At 37.8% G+C, this 21905-nt stretch overlaps 1 protein-coding gene across 1 annotated transcript in view; it reads right to left on the bottom strand.

Moving 5' to 3' along the window:
- Nucleotides 1–21905, bottom strand: part of ush2a (Usher syndrome 2A (autosomal recessive, mild)) — a 222059-nt gene that overhangs the window by 62358 nt on the left and 137796 nt on the right. The window contains exons 42-50 of the mRNA XM_051868427.1: nucleotides 21389–21717; nucleotides 20550–20672; nucleotides 19622–19785; nucleotides 19266–19475; nucleotides 14264–14466; nucleotides 13928–14040; nucleotides 9807–10005; nucleotides 7397–7565; nucleotides 7047–7268 (exon numbers count right to left, since the gene is read on the bottom strand). Coding sequence (XP_051724387.1) covers nucleotides 7047–7268; nucleotides 7397–7565; nucleotides 9807–10005; nucleotides 13928–14040; nucleotides 14264–14466; nucleotides 19266–19475; nucleotides 19622–19785; nucleotides 20550–20672; nucleotides 21389–21717 — 1732 coding nt within the window. The remainder of the gene's footprint in view (nucleotides 1–7046; nucleotides 7269–7396; nucleotides 7566–9806; nucleotides 10006–13927; nucleotides 14041–14263; nucleotides 14467–19265; nucleotides 19476–19621; nucleotides 19786–20549; nucleotides 20673–21388; nucleotides 21718–21905) is intronic.

Raw genomic sequence — 21905 nt, 5'->3', positions numbered from 1 at the left:
GCTTAGCATAGTTCATTGAATCCGATTAGACCGTTAGCATCTCGCTTAAAACTGACCAAAGAGTTTCAATATTTTTCCTATTTAAAACTTGACTCTTCTGTAGTTACATCGTGTACTAAGACCGACGGAAAATGAAAAGTTGCGATTTTCTAGGCCGATATGGCTAGGAACTATACTCTCATTCCAGCGTAATAATCAAGGAACTTTGCTGCCGTACCTTGGCTGCAGCAGGCGCAATAATATTACGCAGCGCCTGTGACCCCCTGCTTGCACAGGGAGCGTGCCTTGCAACCATGGAGACATTTGTGAGAGACGCTGCGTAATATCATTGTGCCTGCTGCACCCATGGTACGGCAGCAAAGTTCCTTGATTATTACGCCGGAACGAGAGTATAGTTCCTAGCCATATCGACCTAGAAAATCGCAACTTTTCATTTTGCGTCGGTCTTAGTACACGATGTAACTACAGAAGAGTTAAGTTTTAAATAGGAAAAATATTGAAAGTCTTTGGTCAGTTTTAAGCGAGATGCTAACGGTCTAATCAGATTCAATGAACTATGCTAAGCTATGCTAAAAGTGGCACCGCCAGACCGGCTGAATGGATTCGAAAACTGTAAAACTCAACTGTTTAACTCTAGGGGAGTTGGAAAATGAGCCTATTTTCAAAAAAAGTGGAGTGTTCCTTTAATGTTAGTTTATGTTAAAGTGCACACAAGCATTTGTACATTAAAATATAATCTCTGTCAGCATTTTTCAAACCAATGATTTTTGTGTATAAATTAACATTAAAGATTAATAAATGCTGCAAGAATGTATTGCAATTTAATTAAAACATGACCTAATTTTAATGTATAAAATCTTAAAAAGTTAACTACTATACCACTAACTACACTTATTAAAGGGGACCTATAATGCCCCTTTTCACAAGATGTAATATAAGTCTATGGTGTCCCCAGAATATTTCTGTGAAGTTTCAGCTCAAAATACCCCACAGATCATTTATTATAGCTTGTCCAATTTGCCCATATTTGGGTGTGAGCAAAAACACTCTGTTTTTGTTTGTGGCCCTTTAAATGCTAATGAGCTGCTGGCCCCCTTTCCAGAAGAGGGTGGAGCTTTAACAGCTTGTGCTTTGTTCGGATACTCAACAACAACAAAACTGTATAGAAGAGGGTGGAGCTTTAACAGCTTGTCCTTTGTTCGGATACTCAACAACAACAAAACTGGAGAATCTCACACAGGCAAAATATCAGAAATTGTCAGTAGCAGTGCTCAGCCTTACATATTCGAACCGGAGTCGGACACTGATGGAGAGACTCAGGAAGAAGTTACAACTTTTAGAATGCAACTGGACGTTTCTGAATGATTAGTGGATATATTTATGTAGTTGTTGTGGAGTTAAGTTGATTCAACTTATCAACTAGCGTGTACCGCCATGTTAATCTTTTGTGCAAATCCAGTGTTGAACTGACCCTCATTTGTGAAGCAGTCCAGTGTTCTGACGAATAATGCTACCTATTAGATTGTGCTACCAACACTATATTTGCATTGTGCTAATTACCTTTTTAATGGGAGCTAGCAAAATCTGACCGGCGTAAAATGATTTGCACAAATATATCACTTTACTGACTTTCTTCAGCAACTTTCCTTCATAAATGAAATTCAACCATGGTGACTCTTATGTTCATTGGTACATCCAATAACAGAACATTTGTAATGTATTTTGGCATAGACATTGTATACCTCCAGCTTCTATACAGCGAGGAAACCGAAATGGCGAACTGCTGCGGCTCTCTCAGGGCAGTATCTATGCTAATAGTGCAGATTGTCAATAGTCATGGGCGGGGCTTCCCCCTTCTCTTACGTAAGAGTAGGGGGAAATCTGGAAGCGCGTGTTTAGAGAGACTATTATGATTTATGGGTATTATAAAAAAAAAAGGAGTGGGTGGATTTTTACCATTATAGGGTGGTTGTTTACACACACTGTAAACACAAATCTGTCTTCAAACACCTTATAAAAGTGAATTTTGCATAATAGGTCCCCTTTAAACAACTCTAACACATCAAAACTGTCACCATCAGTGGTCCGACACTACTATTCCCATACTAAACATGTACAAAGCATTAGGAATCTGTACTTTGTGATTAGTAGTTGAGCCATGCAAAATGCTTTAATTGCTCAAGGATATTAACTGAGATTATTAGCAGTGAGTAAGGTAAGAAAAGCTATCATCATAACTGTTGAAAGAAAATGGTCTTAATCTGTATGATCTGCAATCCGTCTCAGCAAAAAAAGATCCAGGCGTGTGTGTTCGGAATGATTCCCTCTCTGGCATTCATGTCTTGTCATTTGCAAGACAGCTTTGGCAGAACAATATGAGGACATATGAGCCATGATGAAGCGCTCGTGCAGTAACAAATACAACGCAGACACTGACGCATTCAGCCACCGGGATCATTTCCACTTGCAAATGGTCATTGTGTCCTTGAGAACATATTTAATTATTGCACTTTTTTTGACATCGTCACAGCCATTTCCACACCCACTCTTATGATCTCTCTCTCTCACACACACACATACAGAGCTCTAAAGCTTTTAACACTTAAATGGTGTAAAATATTCAGATTTAACCTTGACTGTGATACAGGCACTGTGCTTTTAAGCAGAGCTCTGTACATAAGCAGATATTAAAAGATCTCTCTGTATGACACCAAGCTCCAGATGCAAAGAACCCTGTAATCCAAATCTAAACTTTAAACAGGACAGCGGGACATTCACAGTAATACCCTGTATTACTCAAGGCTATTGTCTAAACTGTTTCCAATGTCTCAAATGGAAAAATTCAGAAGACTGGATTGGATTTCGACAGTTTAAAGGCTCTCGTAACTGTCATGAAGGATGATGAAATGTTCCACAGTTCCCCTTCAAACAGATGTCATTGTTTCTGTAACTAGTGTGAAATGTGTGTTATATATCAGGCTATAATTAAGCAACATTGTTAATATTCTGATGATCGTGATGTGCTTTTTATTTGGTCATATTTTCTAAGACTGTGTTATTAGACTTGCGAAAAAGTTGGAGTTAGAGTTGGTAAGTTTGATCCAATGGCTGTATTCCAACAGTTTTTCGCTAAATGAGCAGAAGAATATTTAATAATTTGGATTTTTATGCATTATGTTAATACCAAATATGAATGAATAAATAATATAAAACATACATATTTTTTAATTTACTTATTTAATTTTTTTTTTTTTTCATAAACAATGTCTATGATACTATAAAATTTGGTCTAAAAAAGTATTTATATTGTCAAAACAAAACTCTGTAATCATCCATCAAAAACCAAACTACTAGAGACTTCGTATGGCACATAATGCTGTTCTAAATTGATGTATTATTTGACTTATTGATCGATCGATTGTTTCTTTAGTGATTTATACACCATGCCCAAAAGGTGACACTGTTAATTTTCTTTTGTAATTTGACTAATGGCAGTTTTTTTGAGACTGGTTCAGGGATTGGTTCACAGGCAGCTTTTCAAACAGCTGATGGCTGTCTCTAACAATTCCATCTCCGCTGCGCCGGAGCGCTGCGAGTCCTGACAGGGTAGAGTGTAATGTGTGACAGATCGCACTTTGGGGACCTGGTAATCACATTTCCATTGGCCATCAGCTGGATCTCAGTGGGACATCCTCAGAAAACCGCCTGTGATTCTATTTCCACAATCTGGAGGAGCACGTGAAGCTTAAACACAATGTTACGGCATTTCTGCACAACAGAGTTCAGAAATACAAATGAAAAACAGATATATTTTCCTCTGAAAACACACTCTGGAAGACAGGCCGAAAAGTATATTGTGTTCAAATTAAAATATGCATCTATTTAAGATCAATAAAAAGTGCACATAAATTTGATCATTGACCATTACTTTGGGCTTCAGTGTCACATGATGCTTCAGAAATCATTTTAATATGCTGATTTGGTGCTCAAGAAACATTTCTTATTATTCATTTTGAAAACAGCTGTGCTGCTCAATATTTTTGTGGAAATAATAATACAATTTTGTGATACAATTTTTTAGGATTCTTTGATGTATAGAAAGTTCAAAAGAACATCATGTATTTGAAATAGAAATATTTTGTAATATTATAAATGATTTTACTATCCCTTTTGATCACTTTTGATGTCGCAATTCTGACAAACTTGCAATTGCGAGATCAAAATTGTGAGATATAAAGTTGCAAGTATGAGTCTTTTTTTCCCTCAGAATTGAACTTCATATCTCTCAATTCCAAGTTTATATCTCACAATTGTGAGAAAAGAAATCAGAATAGCAAGATATAAACTAGCAATTGTGAGAAAAAAGTAAGAATTGAGAAAAAAAAGTCTGAATTGCGAGATATAAAAAGTTGCAATTGTCTTTTTTTTTTTTTCTGAATAAAAGTATTAATTTCCCAACATCCTAGACCCCAATGTCATGTGATCTGCGTTTGTGTTTTGCTTAATTTGGACTTAATGTTTGATTTGCACTGTTCCCAGGACAGTTTCCTGTGTTAGTTCATCAGTTGCCATGGTTTTTTGATTTGCCCTCATGTGTTGCTCAACCTGTGTCATGTCATATCTTGGGTAGCACTTTATTTTACAGTTCTATTCCTTATGTACAAACTATGTACCTATTATAGTAATTGCAATAACTGGGTAATAACAGTAATAACAGTAATAACCCTGAACCTACTCCTAAATCTAACCTTAACCCATGTAGTTACCTTATAATATTCAGAACTTTCTTAGGTAAGTACACAGAAAAATACAAAGTTCTGTCATGAAACTCTAGATGCGGCAGGCTAATAGGTTCTTAACTCAACCTGCTCATAATCACATCGTTATCTATAGGGTACATCTGATTGGTTCCTGCTGTATCAGTAGCCAATGAGCTTGCATGCTCAACCTTCAAATACTTGAGTAGCATTTGCTTTAGCATTGCAGCGCGCTTTCAGAAACCCTCCACCTTCCCCAGCTCCACCTGTATAGATCTGTTATGGGTAATTCATGTACCCCTTTCCAGTGTTTCCTGTATTTTCTTTTTTTCTTTTTCTTTTTTTTTTTTGCTGTTTCTGCCATTTTATAAGAAAAATTAGACATGCAAGGCCATGCATTACAGTGCAAGACCATGCATTACAGTTGAATATAACAACACCCCTTAACTGTGGTAATCCCTGTAACAAAATATGCAGCTATTCTATATCCCTAATAAAGCTAATTAATCATCCATAAAGCTTTCACCAAATACATGTTTGTCTACAGTACATTGGAGCTCTGACTCACATTGCTGCATCCTCAGCCAATTGAAGAGGATATCAGCTCATGACATATGCCGTGTTATCTGTCCATTAGCTTATATTTGCAGAGACACTCACCGCTGGTAAAGGAGACAGAACCTTGAGGGAGTTGGGGTGTCTTTATCAAGGTTAAGTAGCTCATTCAATAATAGAGCAGGCTGACAGAGTCAGGAGCCAGCGTGGAGCTCGCGGCGTGAGCCCCCAGCATCGCGCACCAGCGGTGTGGCTACCAGGCAAATGGCCTTTAGTTATCCTAACGGTACTATCCATCATAACATATGCTCTCCCCAGGATGCTCTCTTTAATGAGCGATGACTTCTTCATCTGCCTTATTTCAGTAAGATGAACCAAAGGAAGAGAAAATCAAGTGAGGTAATGTGAGCGAGCACTGTGGCGTGCAGTGTTTTAATCTAGAGGAAAATGCTAGTTTCTGAAATAACTCCAGGTATGTAGTAAAATAAGTGAAGTGATTAAGTTTCCTAAAAAAGGAAGGGGAGTGGGGGGTAGCCTCTTTGAAAAACTGTATATCAAGGACAGGATGATTAACCAAAGCTTGAAAATGATTACTGGACCCAATCCCAGGATGCTACCGAAGCCACCAAACTACTTATAAAGTGTGTTTGTATGATAAATACACTGGTGCCACTGACCTCATGGTGGCCATTAGTTCTGTAGCATCCTGGGAGCCTGCTGTGGGCTTGGCACAGCTCTGGTTGGTGTTTAGATAGACTCAGCTCCATCATCCAGCCTGACAAAGATGGCTGACACCAGGGCCAGTGCCCATCCAGCCCATCTGTGCCCAGGTGCCCACTTTAGTATGGCACTGCGGGGGAGCCTATGTGACCCCAAGAGGGTTCAGCTCCTCTGACACTCCACCACAGTGTCATTAGAAAGTCACTAAGGAGTGAGGGCTAAACTTAGCTGCAAAGAAGTGGCCATACATGCTATGGCCCATTTAAAGTTAGTGCCTCATTTTCTGTTTTGCATCGGAAGAGGATTTAAGGCTCAAAATGAAGGCATTCCAAACAGTAACAAGCAGCTATGATAAATGAATTGTACTATGATAAGTGTAATTGGGAACATGCAAAAATGATAATTAAACTGTACATCATCAATAGCAGTTTACTTCTGTGAGTTATGACAAATTATGTTCACTCCGCACCTCTCATATACTTTGGTCTGGAACACCACAAACACAGATAAGTCTGAATGACTAAATATCAGCATTCTTGGACCACTGCTCAACCAAAATATGAGGATTAGAACTATATTTTCTCTAAAATGCACTGCTGTTCAAATGTTTTTTTTTTTTTTTCAAAGAAAGAAATTAACACTTTTATTCAGCAAGGATGCATCAAATTGATCAAAAGTAACAGTAAAGACAACTGTTTTCAACATCCATAATAATAGGAAATGTTTCTTAAGCACTAATTCAGTATATTAGAATGAGTTCTGAAGGATCATGTGACGGACGACTGGAGTAATGGCTACTGAAAATTCAGCTTTGCCATCATAGTTTAGAAAAGCAGTTTTAAATTGTAATAATATTTCACAATATTACTGTTTTACTGTATTGTTTATTAAATAAATGCAGCCATGGTGAACATAAGGGATCACACTGACCCCAAACATTTGTACAGCAATGTACAATACAACACAGTCATGATTATTTAACATTGTTCTGCAAGCATGTTTCTGAAAGCTCACCTGATACATGTTTATGGGGCCTCCCTTGGTAGGCATCCCCACAGCACACCGCCTCTCTGGGGACTAGCTGTCCTCCACAGCACTGGGAGCTGAAGCCATCATAAAGACGCCCCCCACAGCAGATCTGTCCGGCTCCAGAGTCAAAAGGACTCCCACCACAGCACGAGTCCCCGAGACCGACAGATACACGCCGTTCCGCAGAGTCTGGACAACAGACCTCTCCTAAAAAACACATATAGAACAATCAACTCAGAAATGCTCAGAAAATAAGCAATATTGAGGTTGATATTTTTTGTGCAACCTAACTTGAATTTACATTTGACTGTGCTAAGGCTGAATGCAGTACATACCTGATGGGACTAGTGTGTAATATCCTCCACAGCACTGGTATTGAGACAGAGGCTGGACAAACTGACCTCCACAACACACACTCCCAGAATCCTTTGAAGCTGGAACATAACGCTCTTCACAGCACTGATGAGACTGATTTAGACTGTGAACGGTCCCTGCACAGCATACCTGCAACAATAAAACACATACACAAATAGAGTATGCAAAAATATATGCAATTCAAATACATTATCCACACAAGTTTTGCACTCCTCAAGGCAAATAGGAAGTAAAGGGATGGCGATGCCTCAGCCCTGAGGGCCTGCAGAGGCGCATGTGAGCGCAGGTAGAAAAACCAGCCCACCTCTTTGCTCCACAGCGGCGGGCTATATTTAGCCGGACTCCACTGCCTACTTTGGCGAGAAATCAGGACAGGATAGATTCTCTACAGCGCTGAGATGATACTCTTGTGGCGTCTGAAAAATCTGTATTGCCCTGAGCCACTGACATTGTCCTTACCTTCTGGCCCAGCTTCCAGTAGAAAAATGGCATACAGTAAATACCTCCTCTGCTGTGCCTTTGAGAGGTCTGAACTTTTGAACCTACTTGAACCCGGTTTATCAAACTCCTGAGAATTAACCACTATGTGTGAAGACAGTACAAAAAGAAAGCTTGGACATACAGTACATAATTGCCCTCAAAACACAATTTTAGCCAGGGTAAAGTACATTAAAGGGTTAGTTCACCAAAAAATGACATTTCTGTCATTAATTACTCACCCTCATGTCGTTCCAAACCTGTAAGACCTTTGTTCATCTTCGGAACACAAATTAAGATATTTTTGATGAAATCCGAGAGGTTTTTCTTTTTTATCCCCCATAGAAAGCAATGTAATTACCAAATTCAAGGTCTAGAAAAGTAGCAAAGACATTGTTAAAGTAGTCAAAGTGACTACAGTGGTTCAACCTTAATGTTATGAGGTGACGAGAATACTTTCTGTGCACTAAAATAAAACAAAAATAACGACTTTATTCAGCAATTTCTTCTCTACCCTGTCATTCTCCTACGCTGTTTATGTTGTATAGACAGTGCAGGCTTCCGGGTTCTACGTCAGAATGAATTTTTTTTTTAACGATGTCTTTGCTACTTTTCTGAACCTTGAATTTGGTAATGACGTTGCTTTCTATGGGGGATAAAAAAACCTCATGGATTTCATCAAAAATATCTTAATTTGTGTTCCGAAGATGAACGAAGGTCTTACAGGTTTGGAACGACATGAGGATGAGTAATTAAGAATGAATGAATGAATGAGGCATTTATATAGCGTTTTCATATATAATACTGATTAATGACAGAAATTAATGACAGAAATTTTATTTTTGGGTGAACTAACCCTTTAAAAAGGGCTGTCAAGCGATTAAAGTCAGGATGAACGGACCATACATCCAAATTATATTTTTCAAAAAAGATTATCGAAAAAGAAAATCCATCAGATGCTGATTGGATGGAGGCAGAATGTGAGATCGCAGTCAATTGTAAAAAGCAGCAGGGTCTAAATGGACTAAATGATTGAAGAAGTTTGTCATTTCACCAAAAGATTGAGATATTTTTGATTAAAATAAAACAGAAATAATAATAATAAAAAAGAAACATCCATGAATCTTCCACAATAAGACTAATAACATGCATTTATAATATAAATGGGAGGAATTTTAATTTCAACTGCCGACTATAAACATTTTAATCAAATTACTTACATTATATGTTGATTAATCAATCAAATTAATTGCATATATTAATATTTGCTGGGGGGATGATAGGAGACTCCCTTATTACAGAAATGATGGCATGTTTAAATGTGTTAATTTTTCTATTGAGTCTTTTTTTTTTTTTGATTAAACTTTTATAATTAAAATAACATTAAATTGACAACCTTAATTATACTATAGATGATATTTCCTTGTGGCACTAATAAAGAATCAAACAAAACACTTTTTACAACGTTTTAAACTTAACATAATGCTGAATTCAAAACGAGCTCCATTAACACATCATCACAATAGTGTGTCATGTTGCCTCTGTAAAACTCATTTTTCTATTATACTGCTTTACAGCTTTGAGAGCTCTTGTCCTTATCTGAGTTGTGTTCTCTTTGTGTGCTTGTCTCTAGTGTATTACTGTCTGATTTAAGCTGGTGGAGACGTATGGCCTGTGTTTGCTTGCCAAGTTGGCTGTATTTCAATAACACCAGGATGGCAGCAATTGCAGAAGACAAGTTAATCTGTTTACTGAAAACAATCACAGGGACTGTACTTCATAGATAAATACCAGCCACTCAAACTGATACATCACTGTTTCTTCATGGAATAGTTTACGAGCTAAACTAATGATCTAAGCGTAACATTTTAAATGAGGTTTCTGAGTGGTTACCTGTGTCTCTGGCTTATAACAGGTCTTGCCGCAGAAGTCTTTTTCTGCAGGGCACTCCAGGTACGAGCAGCGAGTATGAGAAGAAAACACCTGCTGGGATTGCAGCTCCTCACACCACTGCAGAGTCCTCCGCCACACGTCATATCCTCCCAGAATGCCATTGGGCTGACCAGGTGACATCCATTCTAGTTTAACTGATCTAACAGTATACAGACACAGCACAGATATTACACCTTCACAAATATTGCTCGCCACTTGGTGTGTATTGTCAAAGTCTGGTTTTAGCTCATACTTTGTTTTTTGTTCTATCACTGTCAAGAGGAAGAAGCAGGTAATATAATAGAAAAATGGTGATAATCGCCTCGTTATATAGCACTTTCTACAACTTGATATACTAGAGCCAAATAGATTGTGCTGAGCAGTGTGAGTTATGATGTGTGTCATCTTTTCTTTTTTCTGATGTACTTCTTGTATTGATTTTCCTCTCCACTCATCATGCAGGAGAAGCTGGCTTTCCACAGAAAAAAAAAAAAAAATTGTTCACTACTGCTTACTTTGAGATACTGGATAAAATATTGAGACTTGTACCATGTCATTAAAATTGTATTAGATATTTAAGACATTAAGATATTATTAGATATCTATATTACATAATTAAGTTGTACTACAGTGTAATGTACCACAACATTACACTGTAACATACCATGGCCGAGAGAGCTCAACGCTCTGCATCTGAAGAAAACACGTGCAAATAGAAAAAGCACCAGCAAATTAATAAAACATCTTCATCAGTTTGACAACACATGTTCTGCAAAAGTTCACAATGCAACCAAATACAGAAACACACTGCAAATAGCACAGACCACAACGGAAATGTTTCAAGGAGACCACAACAAGCGACGAACCTGACTAAGACATGCTTATTGTCAAAGTCTACTTATCAGTGGTGTTGTCGCTGACCTGAAAGGTGAGTTTTTTGTTTATTTTAACATCCTGATCGTATGTGTATTGTGAGTACTTGCAGCGCGTTTCTGTATTTGGTTGCATTTGCGGCCCATGTGTTGTTAATTTGCTGGTGTTTTTGCTATTTGCATGTGTTTTCTTCAGTTGCAGCATGTTGAGCTCTCTCGGCCACCGTAGTAACAGCAACATTTAGCAACACTGTGTTTACATATTATATCATATATTACCATTGTTGGGTGTAATGCATTACAAGTAATGAGAGTTAGGTAATCAGATTACTTTTTTCAAGTAACTAGTAAAGTAACGCATTACTTTATATTTAAAGTAAGAGTGTTGAACTTCACCTGCATTCTATTCTTCTGCAAAAGGTTTGTTTGAGCTGCGCCCTCTACTGTACAGGCATGAATTTGCATTTCCTTCAGCCTGAGGCTTATTTGTTTTTTTAAATTTAATTAGTTACTTTTTTAGGGAGTTACACAATATTGTAATGCATTACCTTTAAAAGTAACTTTCCCCAACACTGTATATTACCTTGTATTCTAAGGTACCTTTGATCATCTTTAAATTAATAAGTTTTAACTGAACACATAAGGAAACCTGCTGTGGCATACTGTAAGCAACACTCTTACTAGCCTTAGTAAATAAATAAATAAATAAAACAAAACAAGAAACCAAAACGAAACAAAACAAAACATGAAACAAAACATAAAACAAAATTCACATCTGGCAGTGCAGCTTGCTCCTTAAAGGGTTAGTTCACCCAAAAATGAAAATTATCCCATAATTTACTACATAATATAATGTAATTTTCAGGTCAAAGTTCACTCTTCTGCCGGAATCGACTCGTGTACGGAAGCCAGTGATTCTAGTTTATAAAGTTATCAATATGGATATTTTTCTCACAAAAACACACTGCTTCACTTCAGAAGGCCTTTATTAACCCCCTGGAGCTGTATGGATTACTTTTATGATGGATGGATGTGCTTTTTTGGGCTTCAAAATATCAGTTAGTATTCACTCCCATTATAAAGCTTGGAAGAGCCAGAATATTTTTTAATATAACTCTGATTGTGTTGGACTGAAAGAAGAAAGTCATATACACCTAGGTTGGCTTGAGAGTGAGAAAATTATGGGATAATTTTCATTTTTGGGTGAACTAACCCTTTAAGGAACACTGCAGAGAGCTATCAGAAAGAGTAGACAGGAAGGAAAAACAAAAAAGCCATTAAACAAGCCTTATTTCTTTCTTAACTGTAGCCATAACCTTACGGAAATGTGCTTTTGTTTTCATCATCTTTTTCATCTCCTCTCCACACATGATAATATCCATACCGCTCTGTGATTTGGCTTTCTTTGCTTTTTTTGTGTGTGTTGTGCAAATCTCTGGTCACATATGTAAGACGTGGAGAATGACATAATTACGTTTTGCGAGGGTCTCCCTCCTCTCCTCTGCCCCTCCCTGATGAGGAAGCTAATTGATAGTGAAGGCCTCTGACGACTTAAAGCTGACAGACCTTAGTATCTGATTAGGAATTCATGAAATGTGACAAGGATTCCTTTTTTAAAGTACAGACAGAGAATCGCTTGGCGATTACTGTGTGCCTTTACAACACAAAATATTATTCATGATTACTTTCCTTTGGGAGGGGTGGGGGATGGGGAAACAGCTTTGCTATAACAAATGCATTAGTATTATATTACAAAGGGTGTCATTGCTGTCCACCGTTAATCCCTCATGGAGAGAAATAACTGGAATTCATATCGGGCAGCAGCAGCGGGTAAGCCATCGGTTGCAGCACTTGTCATATTTCAATCAAGGCTTAAGCCAGCCGCCGATTCCTGTGCCCAGCCCCCACGTAGCACCAGAGAAAGAATTAATGAATTAGCTATTGATTAAATTCCACTCGAGCAAATCTAGCGTGGCAAATAAATGAACTGTTTGGGGCATGTGTAGGCCACGGCCAGCCATGTCGGGCCAATCGATCAGTAGTTAGTATTCTATTGGGAGAGAAGTACAGCACACTGGTGATATGACATGAGGGTGGGAGACAGCACGGCAGGAAATGAGTGAATTATGGCTTACTATGGGACACAAAGCCCTTGTGCCTTCAAAAACACAATTTTACAGCATTTACACGTGTTACACTGTGGCATGTGTAAGACTGCAAATATACAAATAAGGACGTTAACCCAAGGTTTAGGAATGTACAGTCTAAAACGTCAGCTTATAAATACCCAGGATTAATTGTTAGCTCCAGAAAATTATGAGCAGTGTTAAACGTGAAGCAAGATAACCCAGGATTCTGTTTACCCAGGGTTTAGAATGATCCAGGGTTAAAGGCCCACCGAAGTGCCTTGAAATGGACAACATTATTCAATGTGTTGACGTAAATTCCACTAAAACAGGAAGACAAGGGCGGGACATATCGAACAGCTCCTCCCCTTTTTTTGAAATAGTCAATAGCGTTTTGTCTATATCACAGGTTGACCAGAGCCATTGAGCTCGGTGAAGCCATAGTTTCCTCCTAATCTCTAACCATTTCTTAAAATATAGCATTCTGTGCAGAATTCAAATGGGTCCGATACGTTTTCTGGTATGCGCCAATGATGCGCATATGATCTGTTCTGTGCTATAGCGTCTCAGGGCCGGAACAGACTGTATGCGCATTGCGGCGGTTCGCGTGACACTAACATGAAACCAGACTTTATTCGCCCCAGTGGAAAGCATATTTACACTGTCTGAATCATTCCATATCCCCTATATAGTGCACTATAGAAAGTATGAAAATAGTAGAAAATAGTAAATGTGTGAACAAGTGGCGGATTTAGCTGCAGCTTCAGCATCTATTTATAATAGGGGCGGGACGCTTTAGATTCTAGAGAGCATTTGATTGGACAGAAAATCTGATGAGAAGTTGAAGTGCAGCGTGATATCAGCAAAATCATTGCTCCATATTGGTGGAAGTGAGAGACTGTAAGTTTTGAATGCTTATATCTTCTAAATGTGAATTTTGTCATTGTTTTGGAGCATACTAACTTACAGATAAAAGTAAGACTATCATTTTCATACTAAAAGCCAAAAAGCTTAAATTTTGATTTCATGGGGACTTTAAATTTTAAGTGTGAAAATCCCTTCTGTGTCTGCTTGACTGACTCACCTAGAGCTAAGCACCTGAATCTGAGGTTTGCTGATTTTGGCAGGTGTGTCCTCCACCGTGGTCACCTGAGTGCTGTTACTCTTCACACACGCGTACACGGTACACACCTCCACCTAAACAAAGAGCATAGCAGACCCACTGCACAGGTTTAATAAAAAACATGAAAAGGGGTCCAAAAATCTGAGGTCACTAAAAAATAAAGTTAAATTGAAAATGAACACAAATTTTATTAGCAACAAACATAAATATGTTCAATGTTAATATGAAGTACATAAAACAAAAAAAACAAAAAACAAAAAATGATGTAATTGTGTGTTTAGATACAGAAGGCCACACCTGAATACTGTGTACAGTGAACGGCAAGAGTCCTCCCACTTCCAGTGATCCGGATCCATTGCTAGTGGACTCATAGAGGCGGCCATCCAGATAGACAGAGTACTGTGTGACTGCTCCGTTTGGAACAAGAGGAGATGCCCATAGCACCCTCACTGCTGTGCTATTTAGGGTCACCACCTCTGGAGGAAAGACCCCCTCGGGTTCTGCAACACAGAGAGAAAGCCACAGTAAATCACGAGAACAGCTCAGTGGACTGTAGCCCACATGAAAACATACGGTCATATTGACATAACCCCAGCTCTTTTGAAGAGCTCAAGATTTGTCTCTTTAACCTCTGCCCAAACACAAGACGACGCTTGGGGAAAGCTTGAGGTCCTCATGAAGTCTGCAGTAGTCTCCAAAAGAGTAATACAATGACACTAACAATATCTACAGAAAAAAGACCTGAAGGAAATGCAGTTTTTCATTCTTTTCTCTTTTTTTCCAGACGAAAATCGTGCCAGCCCTAGCATCAACACAGCATATTCTACCCTTAATAGTCTCTGAAATGGCTTTGGGCTGCACTTTTCTTTCTGCCTTAGAAAAAGAGCATGAGAGAGACAGAGAGAAAGGAAAAAAAAAAAAAAAAGACTGAGGCATTTTCTTAAAGCTGATCTGTGTATTTTTTTTAATGCTAAAATATTTTCTCTTATGCCAGCTTAAAGTGTTCAAAACTACAGTATAAGGAATCCATTCATAGAAATCACATAGGAAGTATACATAAATAAGTTAAAAAAAAATATTATAAATAAATTACACTAAAGTTTAGGATTGGTATTATTTTGGTATTGGTTGAAAGGTATTAACTGAAAGAAGTCTCATACTTTATTTGATTAAAAATACAGTAAAATTATCTTGACATTATTACAATTTAAAGGTACAATATGTAACTTTTGGCACTCTAGCAGTTAATAAACAAAACTGCATGTGTCTTGCAGAAGAACATTATAGTCGGAGCTACTTCTCTCTGTTTATGTATATGACGAATCACGCAGGTACCGGGCTACTCCGCAGCGGCTGTCATCCCACAAAGTCTAAAAATAGTCTGGATATAAACACTTATTATAGGCGTACCGTACTGATTCAGGTTACGACAAAAACAGTGTTTGAAGATGGATTCATGGTGTACTCGCTCATTATATACATTTGGAACAAAAAAAGTTACATGGTATACATTTAAAATAGCTGTTTTACATTTTTTAATATATTTTAAATGTTTTTCTAGTGATGGCAAATCTATGGAAGCTTGTTTCCGCCACTAAATGAAAAAATAAAAAAGGTAATTGCGACCTCTCACAATTCTGACTTTTTTTCTCGCAATTCCAAGTTTTTATCATGCAAATCTGACTTTATATCTCACAATTCTGACAGTTTTCTCAGAATTGCGAGATATAAAGTTAGAATTGTGAGATATAAACTCGCAGTCAGTCTTTTTTCCCTCACAATTGGACATTATAACACGCACGTTTATATGTCACAATTCCGGCTTTATAACTCGCAATTCTGACATTATATAACACAATTCTGATTTTATAACTCTCAATTGTGAGTTTATATTTCACAAAGTCAGAATTGTGAGATAAAAAGTCACAATTACCTTTTTTATTTTTTATTTCATGGCGGAAACAAGCTTCCATACAAATCAGAATCTTCAGCAGCTGCTACTCCGGTCTTCAATGTCACATGATCCTTCAGAAATCATTTATATAATGTTAGTGTGTGTGTGTGTATCACACACATATGTTCCTAAGTTGTCTGGTTCAAACAATAACCAATAATAATGCAGCAGTACATGCGTTCGTTTGATGTGCGTTCCTGAGCGCACTCATGTGTATAAATAATGTAATTTTATATGTACATCAGGGAACACTGACAGCAATACATCAGGGAGGTCTGGCAGAATGAGAAAAAGCTGAGTGTCACTTTTTCACTTTCCCTCTTGCTTTTGGGGGTTCCTGCAGATGGTTTGTGGGCAAATTGAATCAGTCCTGGAGAAGCGCGCGGGGATTGGAGTGCTGCACCGGGGGCAGAGGGGGTTAACTGGGCCAGTCTGGGGGATTCTTTCTACAGCTCGCACCATTTTCGCCTTCTTTTTCTTTTTTCCCCCTCTGTTTTTTGCAAGCTCTTCCTTTCCCATGACAAATCACACTAACTTACAAAAGAAGACCAGAGAACCTATTTTTCAGCTTGATGTGACTCTAGTAAACAGCTATTGTGACAACTTTGTAAGGCTCTTCTGAAAGAATGTAAAAAGGGAATGATTGATAAAGCTTTTTTCTGAGGCGAGTGAAGTTAGTTTGTGAAAGAGAGCTGAAAGACATGAGTGTAGTGCTAATGACAGCTGAGAGATCAAATATCTCAGCAGCGGCTTTGAACAAGCCATTGGTTGACATGACGGGATGGGGAATGAATTCGATACAGAGCAGGGGTCCTGACACTTACATTCTCTCCAAAGAATATAACTGCTGTTCTTCTTGCTCAAAGCCTCAAAAAGTCTCTCTTCAGGAGATATCCTGCTAACACAAAGGTCAACAAGTGAAGAGACCCGATCTGAGATATCTTCTAGTTAAGGTAAAGCACTTCTACTTTTACAGCAGATCTCACTGAAGGTTTATGAGGGACAGATAAATGTTTTGATATCAGCAACCAACAGCCAACTGAACACCTTTAGCCATTCATTAATGCATGGCATGTCACTCAAAATGATGCTTAAATAACATGTTAAGGGGTCAGAATATGCGAGACACAGAATATGTTTTTGTGTATAAAAACACGAGATGCAGGGCAGTGAAATTGCAAGATCTAGAGGTGCCTTTTTAAAAAGTTCTTTAAAACTTTTGAGTTTTTAGAACACTTTCACGCACAAGATGCTGCAAAAGGCATGAAAGTCTGGAGCGCAATGGTCAAAAGTCCATCTAGTGCATGTATATATTGGAAAAACAGCGCAGTGAAATGCAAAAACATGTTCCGTGTGAACGGCCAATAACACTGTTCTAACACTGAACTAACTTTTTATTTGCTCATTTTAATTACTATGAAGCCAGGACTATTATCAACTATTAGCAACTATTTGCTGGAAAAAGTAGCTTATTACTAAAAAGGTTAGACTGTTTAGAAACAGCTGATCTACAGTTGAGTTACTGAAAGTGCCTCCTTGTTACTCGCAATCACTGACCACAAGAGCAATGAGACATACTTGGATGTGACCAATATCAGTGCTCTCCTGAAGCGTCTCTTTCCATATAATTTCTGCTGCTGCATTATTAATGCAAGACTTCGCATGGACAACCTCGCCTCCATTCTGGGTTTTAATTAGCAGGCTCTTAACATATACACTATCATGCAGCATAATATGATCTTTAAGTTCAACTGCTTTTAATAAGCTGCCCTTTAGGCTGTAAAATAATTAAGGTACCACTGTAAGTTCTTTGGTAAATGACCTGTAACCTTTATTTAGGAGCAAATGATCTTCTAATGTTTTTAATTATACTGATAGGTGGGAGCGAGAGAAGTCCAGGCATGTTACGGCAGGCCAGGTGTTTAGATTCTGGTGTGTAAGGCATAAATGAACTCACACCGCAGTGTATGTATGTGTATGTGAGAGGTTTGCTGAGCTTTCATCTGTTTCCTGTGCTATCAGTGCATCAGTACATTAACTGTGTGAGAGAAGGACAGCTTAATGACTATTGATCATAGCACAGAGGTCAAGATATCAAAATTTTGGAAAAGGCAAATTTTCTGCAGCTTGTGAGGTTTTCCTTTAGAGTACAGAGGGGAAAATATTCAATCAATCAGTTCTGTTTTTTATCTCCATGAGCAGGGGCTGCTGGAGTGATATGAGAGAGGCAGGCTGACAGAAATCACAGGAACATTTGAAGTCTTGACAGGAAAACCATAATTAGCCAATATCTTCAATCCAAATTCCACCCAGTTAAACATATACTGTAAAGATGGTTGCAGTCCAGTAAACTTCATATTTCAGCTGAAACCACTTAGATTTTAAAAATCATCTAAGAAGTTTTGCAAACTTTCACTTTACTTCCATAGTTTTATAATCAGAAAACAAGATCCCACATACAAACTTATTAGCAAAAACACCACCTGGTCTTTTTGCTCTAGAGTGTGCCAAACAGAAAATCACAATAGTTTTGTGTGATTTAAGCTAAATAGGTAACATTTGTGATACCATCATTGTCAGTTTTATTAATAATACGAAATGTTACTTTTTTTTAAATTTAAAAAAAAAAAAAAAAACTCTTTTTTTTTTAAAAACTCTTGCTATGTAGAACGTTAAATCAGTTCCATGATGGTTAATATACTGCCTTAGAAGTTAGCTGCCTTTGTAGGTAGTAGGCACCATGGCAGTTCATTGTTTTGGAAATAAGCAAATGAATGGCTAAAAGAATTGTATTAATCCCTGTAATTAATAATTATTTAAAATAAATTAATACTTTTATTCAGCAAAGATGCATTAAATTGATCAAAAGTGACAGTAAAGACATTTATAATGTTATAAAATAATTCTATCAAATAAATGCTGTAAAAAATGTATCACGGTTTCCACAAAAATATTAAGCAGCACAACTGTTTTCAACAGTTATAATAATTGGAAATGTTTATTGAGCACCAAATCAGCATATTAGAATCATTTCTGAAGAATCATGTGACACTGAACACTGGAGTAATGGCTGCTAAAAATACAAGATGGCCTCCAAGATGGCTTTCAAGTAAACAACCTCCCCAATAAGGACTTGCTTTGAATCTCTACACATACTCAAAGGGCAAACAGGACAAACAATAATAGTGTGAATGGTATGAACAGTACATGCACACATGTAATGCGTTGGTTTATGCTAAAGATCAATCAAAACATTATATTTTTAAAATATACTACAAATCTGGGGCCCTGTGGCTTGGCAGTCAAAATAGATGTGTATCAAACATCCATGTGGCATATACTCACCTCCATCTGTAGTAGTGCAGCTGACCTCAGGGCTGGTTATGTTGTGAGCGCCGTTGGATACAGTCAAGGAGAGCTTGTATGCCGTGCTGGGCTGCAGGTCAGAGATTACCACAGAGGTCACAGTGGGGTCAAGTGTAAGAGTTTGCCTGTGCTGGCTGGACAGAACCGTAAGGATGTAGTCCTCCACCTTTCCCTGCAAATCTTGCAGTGCTGGAAACAAAAAATATAGAAAAAGACAGGACACACTAAAGGTCAAACGCAAAAACCAAGTTCTCTAAACACATATTCTTTCCTGAAATGTATTTACGGTCAAGGGCCAGGATAAGTTTAATAATATAGAGAATCTAGACTCTTACTGGGGGTGGACCAGTTGACCAGGATCGCTGTATGATTGAGAACTTGGATGGATATGTTGGTGGGGGTGAGGGGTTGCCCAGCCAGTGTGACCCCTGTGGCAACTTTCCCTGAAGCATAGCCAACGTCATTGTGAACCAGAAGTTTGTATTCGTACCATGTGTACCTGCAGCACATTTAAAAACATTACACACAAGGACATTTTCTGAAGTCACTATCATGGAATCTTGCCTTTATAATATATAAAAGCAAGATTATATTATATTTTTATTTTGTGTGTGTGTGTGTGTGTGTATATATATATATATATATATATATATATATATATATATAAAAGGAAAGATGTTTTAAATAATACATTTATTATTACAATAACTATTTACATATTTATTCAATCAAAAGTGTGGGGTCAGTACGATTTTTTAAATGTTTTTGAAAGAAGTCTCTTATGCTCACCAAGGGTGAATTTATTTGATACCGATTTACTTTAAAAAAAAAAACTTATACATGTAAATATATGTAACTTATGTATTTATAAGAGTGAGGCTCTATAATATCTAGTTGTGATACTGTAGTTGTGATACCATAAAAGTTGTGATACTGCTGCATTAAAAGTCATGTGTTACATAAATTCAAGCACCAAGTTAATCATTTACAAGGACTGAAAACATTTAAATGAAGTCAGACATGAATCTAAATGACAGACCCTGTGATACAAGGGAAACAACGTTTTTTTTTTTTTTTTTGCGTTGGAGTCTTTCAGTGTACACACAAGGAGTGCCAGAGAAAGATTAGCTGAAAACAATTTAATTCTATGGAATATTTGCTCAAAGTATCTTTGAACAGCATTAAAAAGATGGCATCGGTGCACAAAAACAGTTTTGTACACACAAGCAAAGTTTGCATTAAAGCTAATTTCAGTAATCTCACCTGCTAAGGCCTTTATCTTCATGAAACAATTTGGTTCCTGCGTAAACATTGTACCACAGATTCAAATCTTCAGGGGGACGTGAGGCCAGGGGCTGCTGGGTTTTCCGTCTCAACAGCTCAAATCTGAGGGCAGCGGAAACAGCCAGATAATCAGAGCCCGCTCCACTCCCACAATCCTCCTGCCATTTCACCCGCACCGCTGTATCGCTGGGTTTGTGCTTTTGTCTTTTCTCTCTCTCTCTTTCTTTCTCTCCCTCAACAGTAATGCTAATTTTGCCTGTAATCAGGAGAGCTCAGCTTAATGTGCGCTTTATAAGCCTAGTTAAACAAACAGAGCAGCAGCGGGAAAAGTAGTCATGAATTTTAATCATCCGCCGTGAACAGACCTTTATTTACCACCTAATCAGCTCAAAAACAGACTAAAATATACAGCGAGAAAGAACAAGAACTTTTACGTTGTGCTTCACTCTTCATAACCTATAGGGAGACACTTGCTGTTCTCATATAATTGGGAGATTTATGGATTATTCTCCACAGATATTAGGAATTCCTTTATCATATGAAATGCTCACAATTTTGGTTACAATTGATTTAACTTTGAAGAACGTAAACATCCATTTTAATGCACATTTTACAACTATTTCTACATAATAACAACAACAACAATAATACTAATTATTATTATTATAAATCACTATTATAAATAATAATTTTATAATAAATAAATAAATAATATAAATACATTTAGTAGTAAATTATAATTGTCATGGTAGTAACACTACTTTAATGTGTGTCAAGAAACTAAGATGTAGTACAACAATTAAACATTAATCGGTTACCTTATGTCGGGGCCGTTCGGCCTTGATGGAAGTTGCCATGAAACAGCCAGGAAAGATTCACTGATGGCTACCACCGACAGGGATGGCAGGCCTTGTGGGATTGTGGGTAATGTAGTAACCAGCGTTGGAAGGCTTTCAGTGCATCCTCCGGCATGGCCTCCACCTCCTGAGCAGGCGAGGATGGTGATGCTGTAGTTGGTGTAGGGCAGAAGGCTGGTAACGGTACGGTTGAGTACAGACGTATTGGTGTGCGAGATGTGTGGATCAGGCATGCGGATCTCGTACCGCTCAATTTCTCCATTGGGTATGAGTGGAGCGGTCCATGTAACCTGCGGTAAAACACGGGATACATTTGAACCTGTTAGTATCTGAAGAATTTGACATCACAGTATAACAGTGTTCTGGTGGTCATGTAGTTATAAACTAAAATGGTTTCAAAAGCGTGTCTGAGGCTCCAGAAAAGGGCCGGAGTCCAACGCAATATCACAACACATCATCTCAGGCTTTTAGATCGATG

This window comes from Ctenopharyngodon idella, chromosome 17 (genome assembly GCF_019924925.1).
Source record: "Ctenopharyngodon idella isolate HZGC_01 chromosome 17, HZGC01, whole genome shotgun sequence".
NCBI classification, from domain to species: domain Eukaryota; kingdom Metazoa; phylum Chordata; class Actinopteri; order Cypriniformes; family Xenocyprididae; genus Ctenopharyngodon; species Ctenopharyngodon idella.
This window is presented reverse-complemented; position numbering and strand designations above follow the sequence as displayed.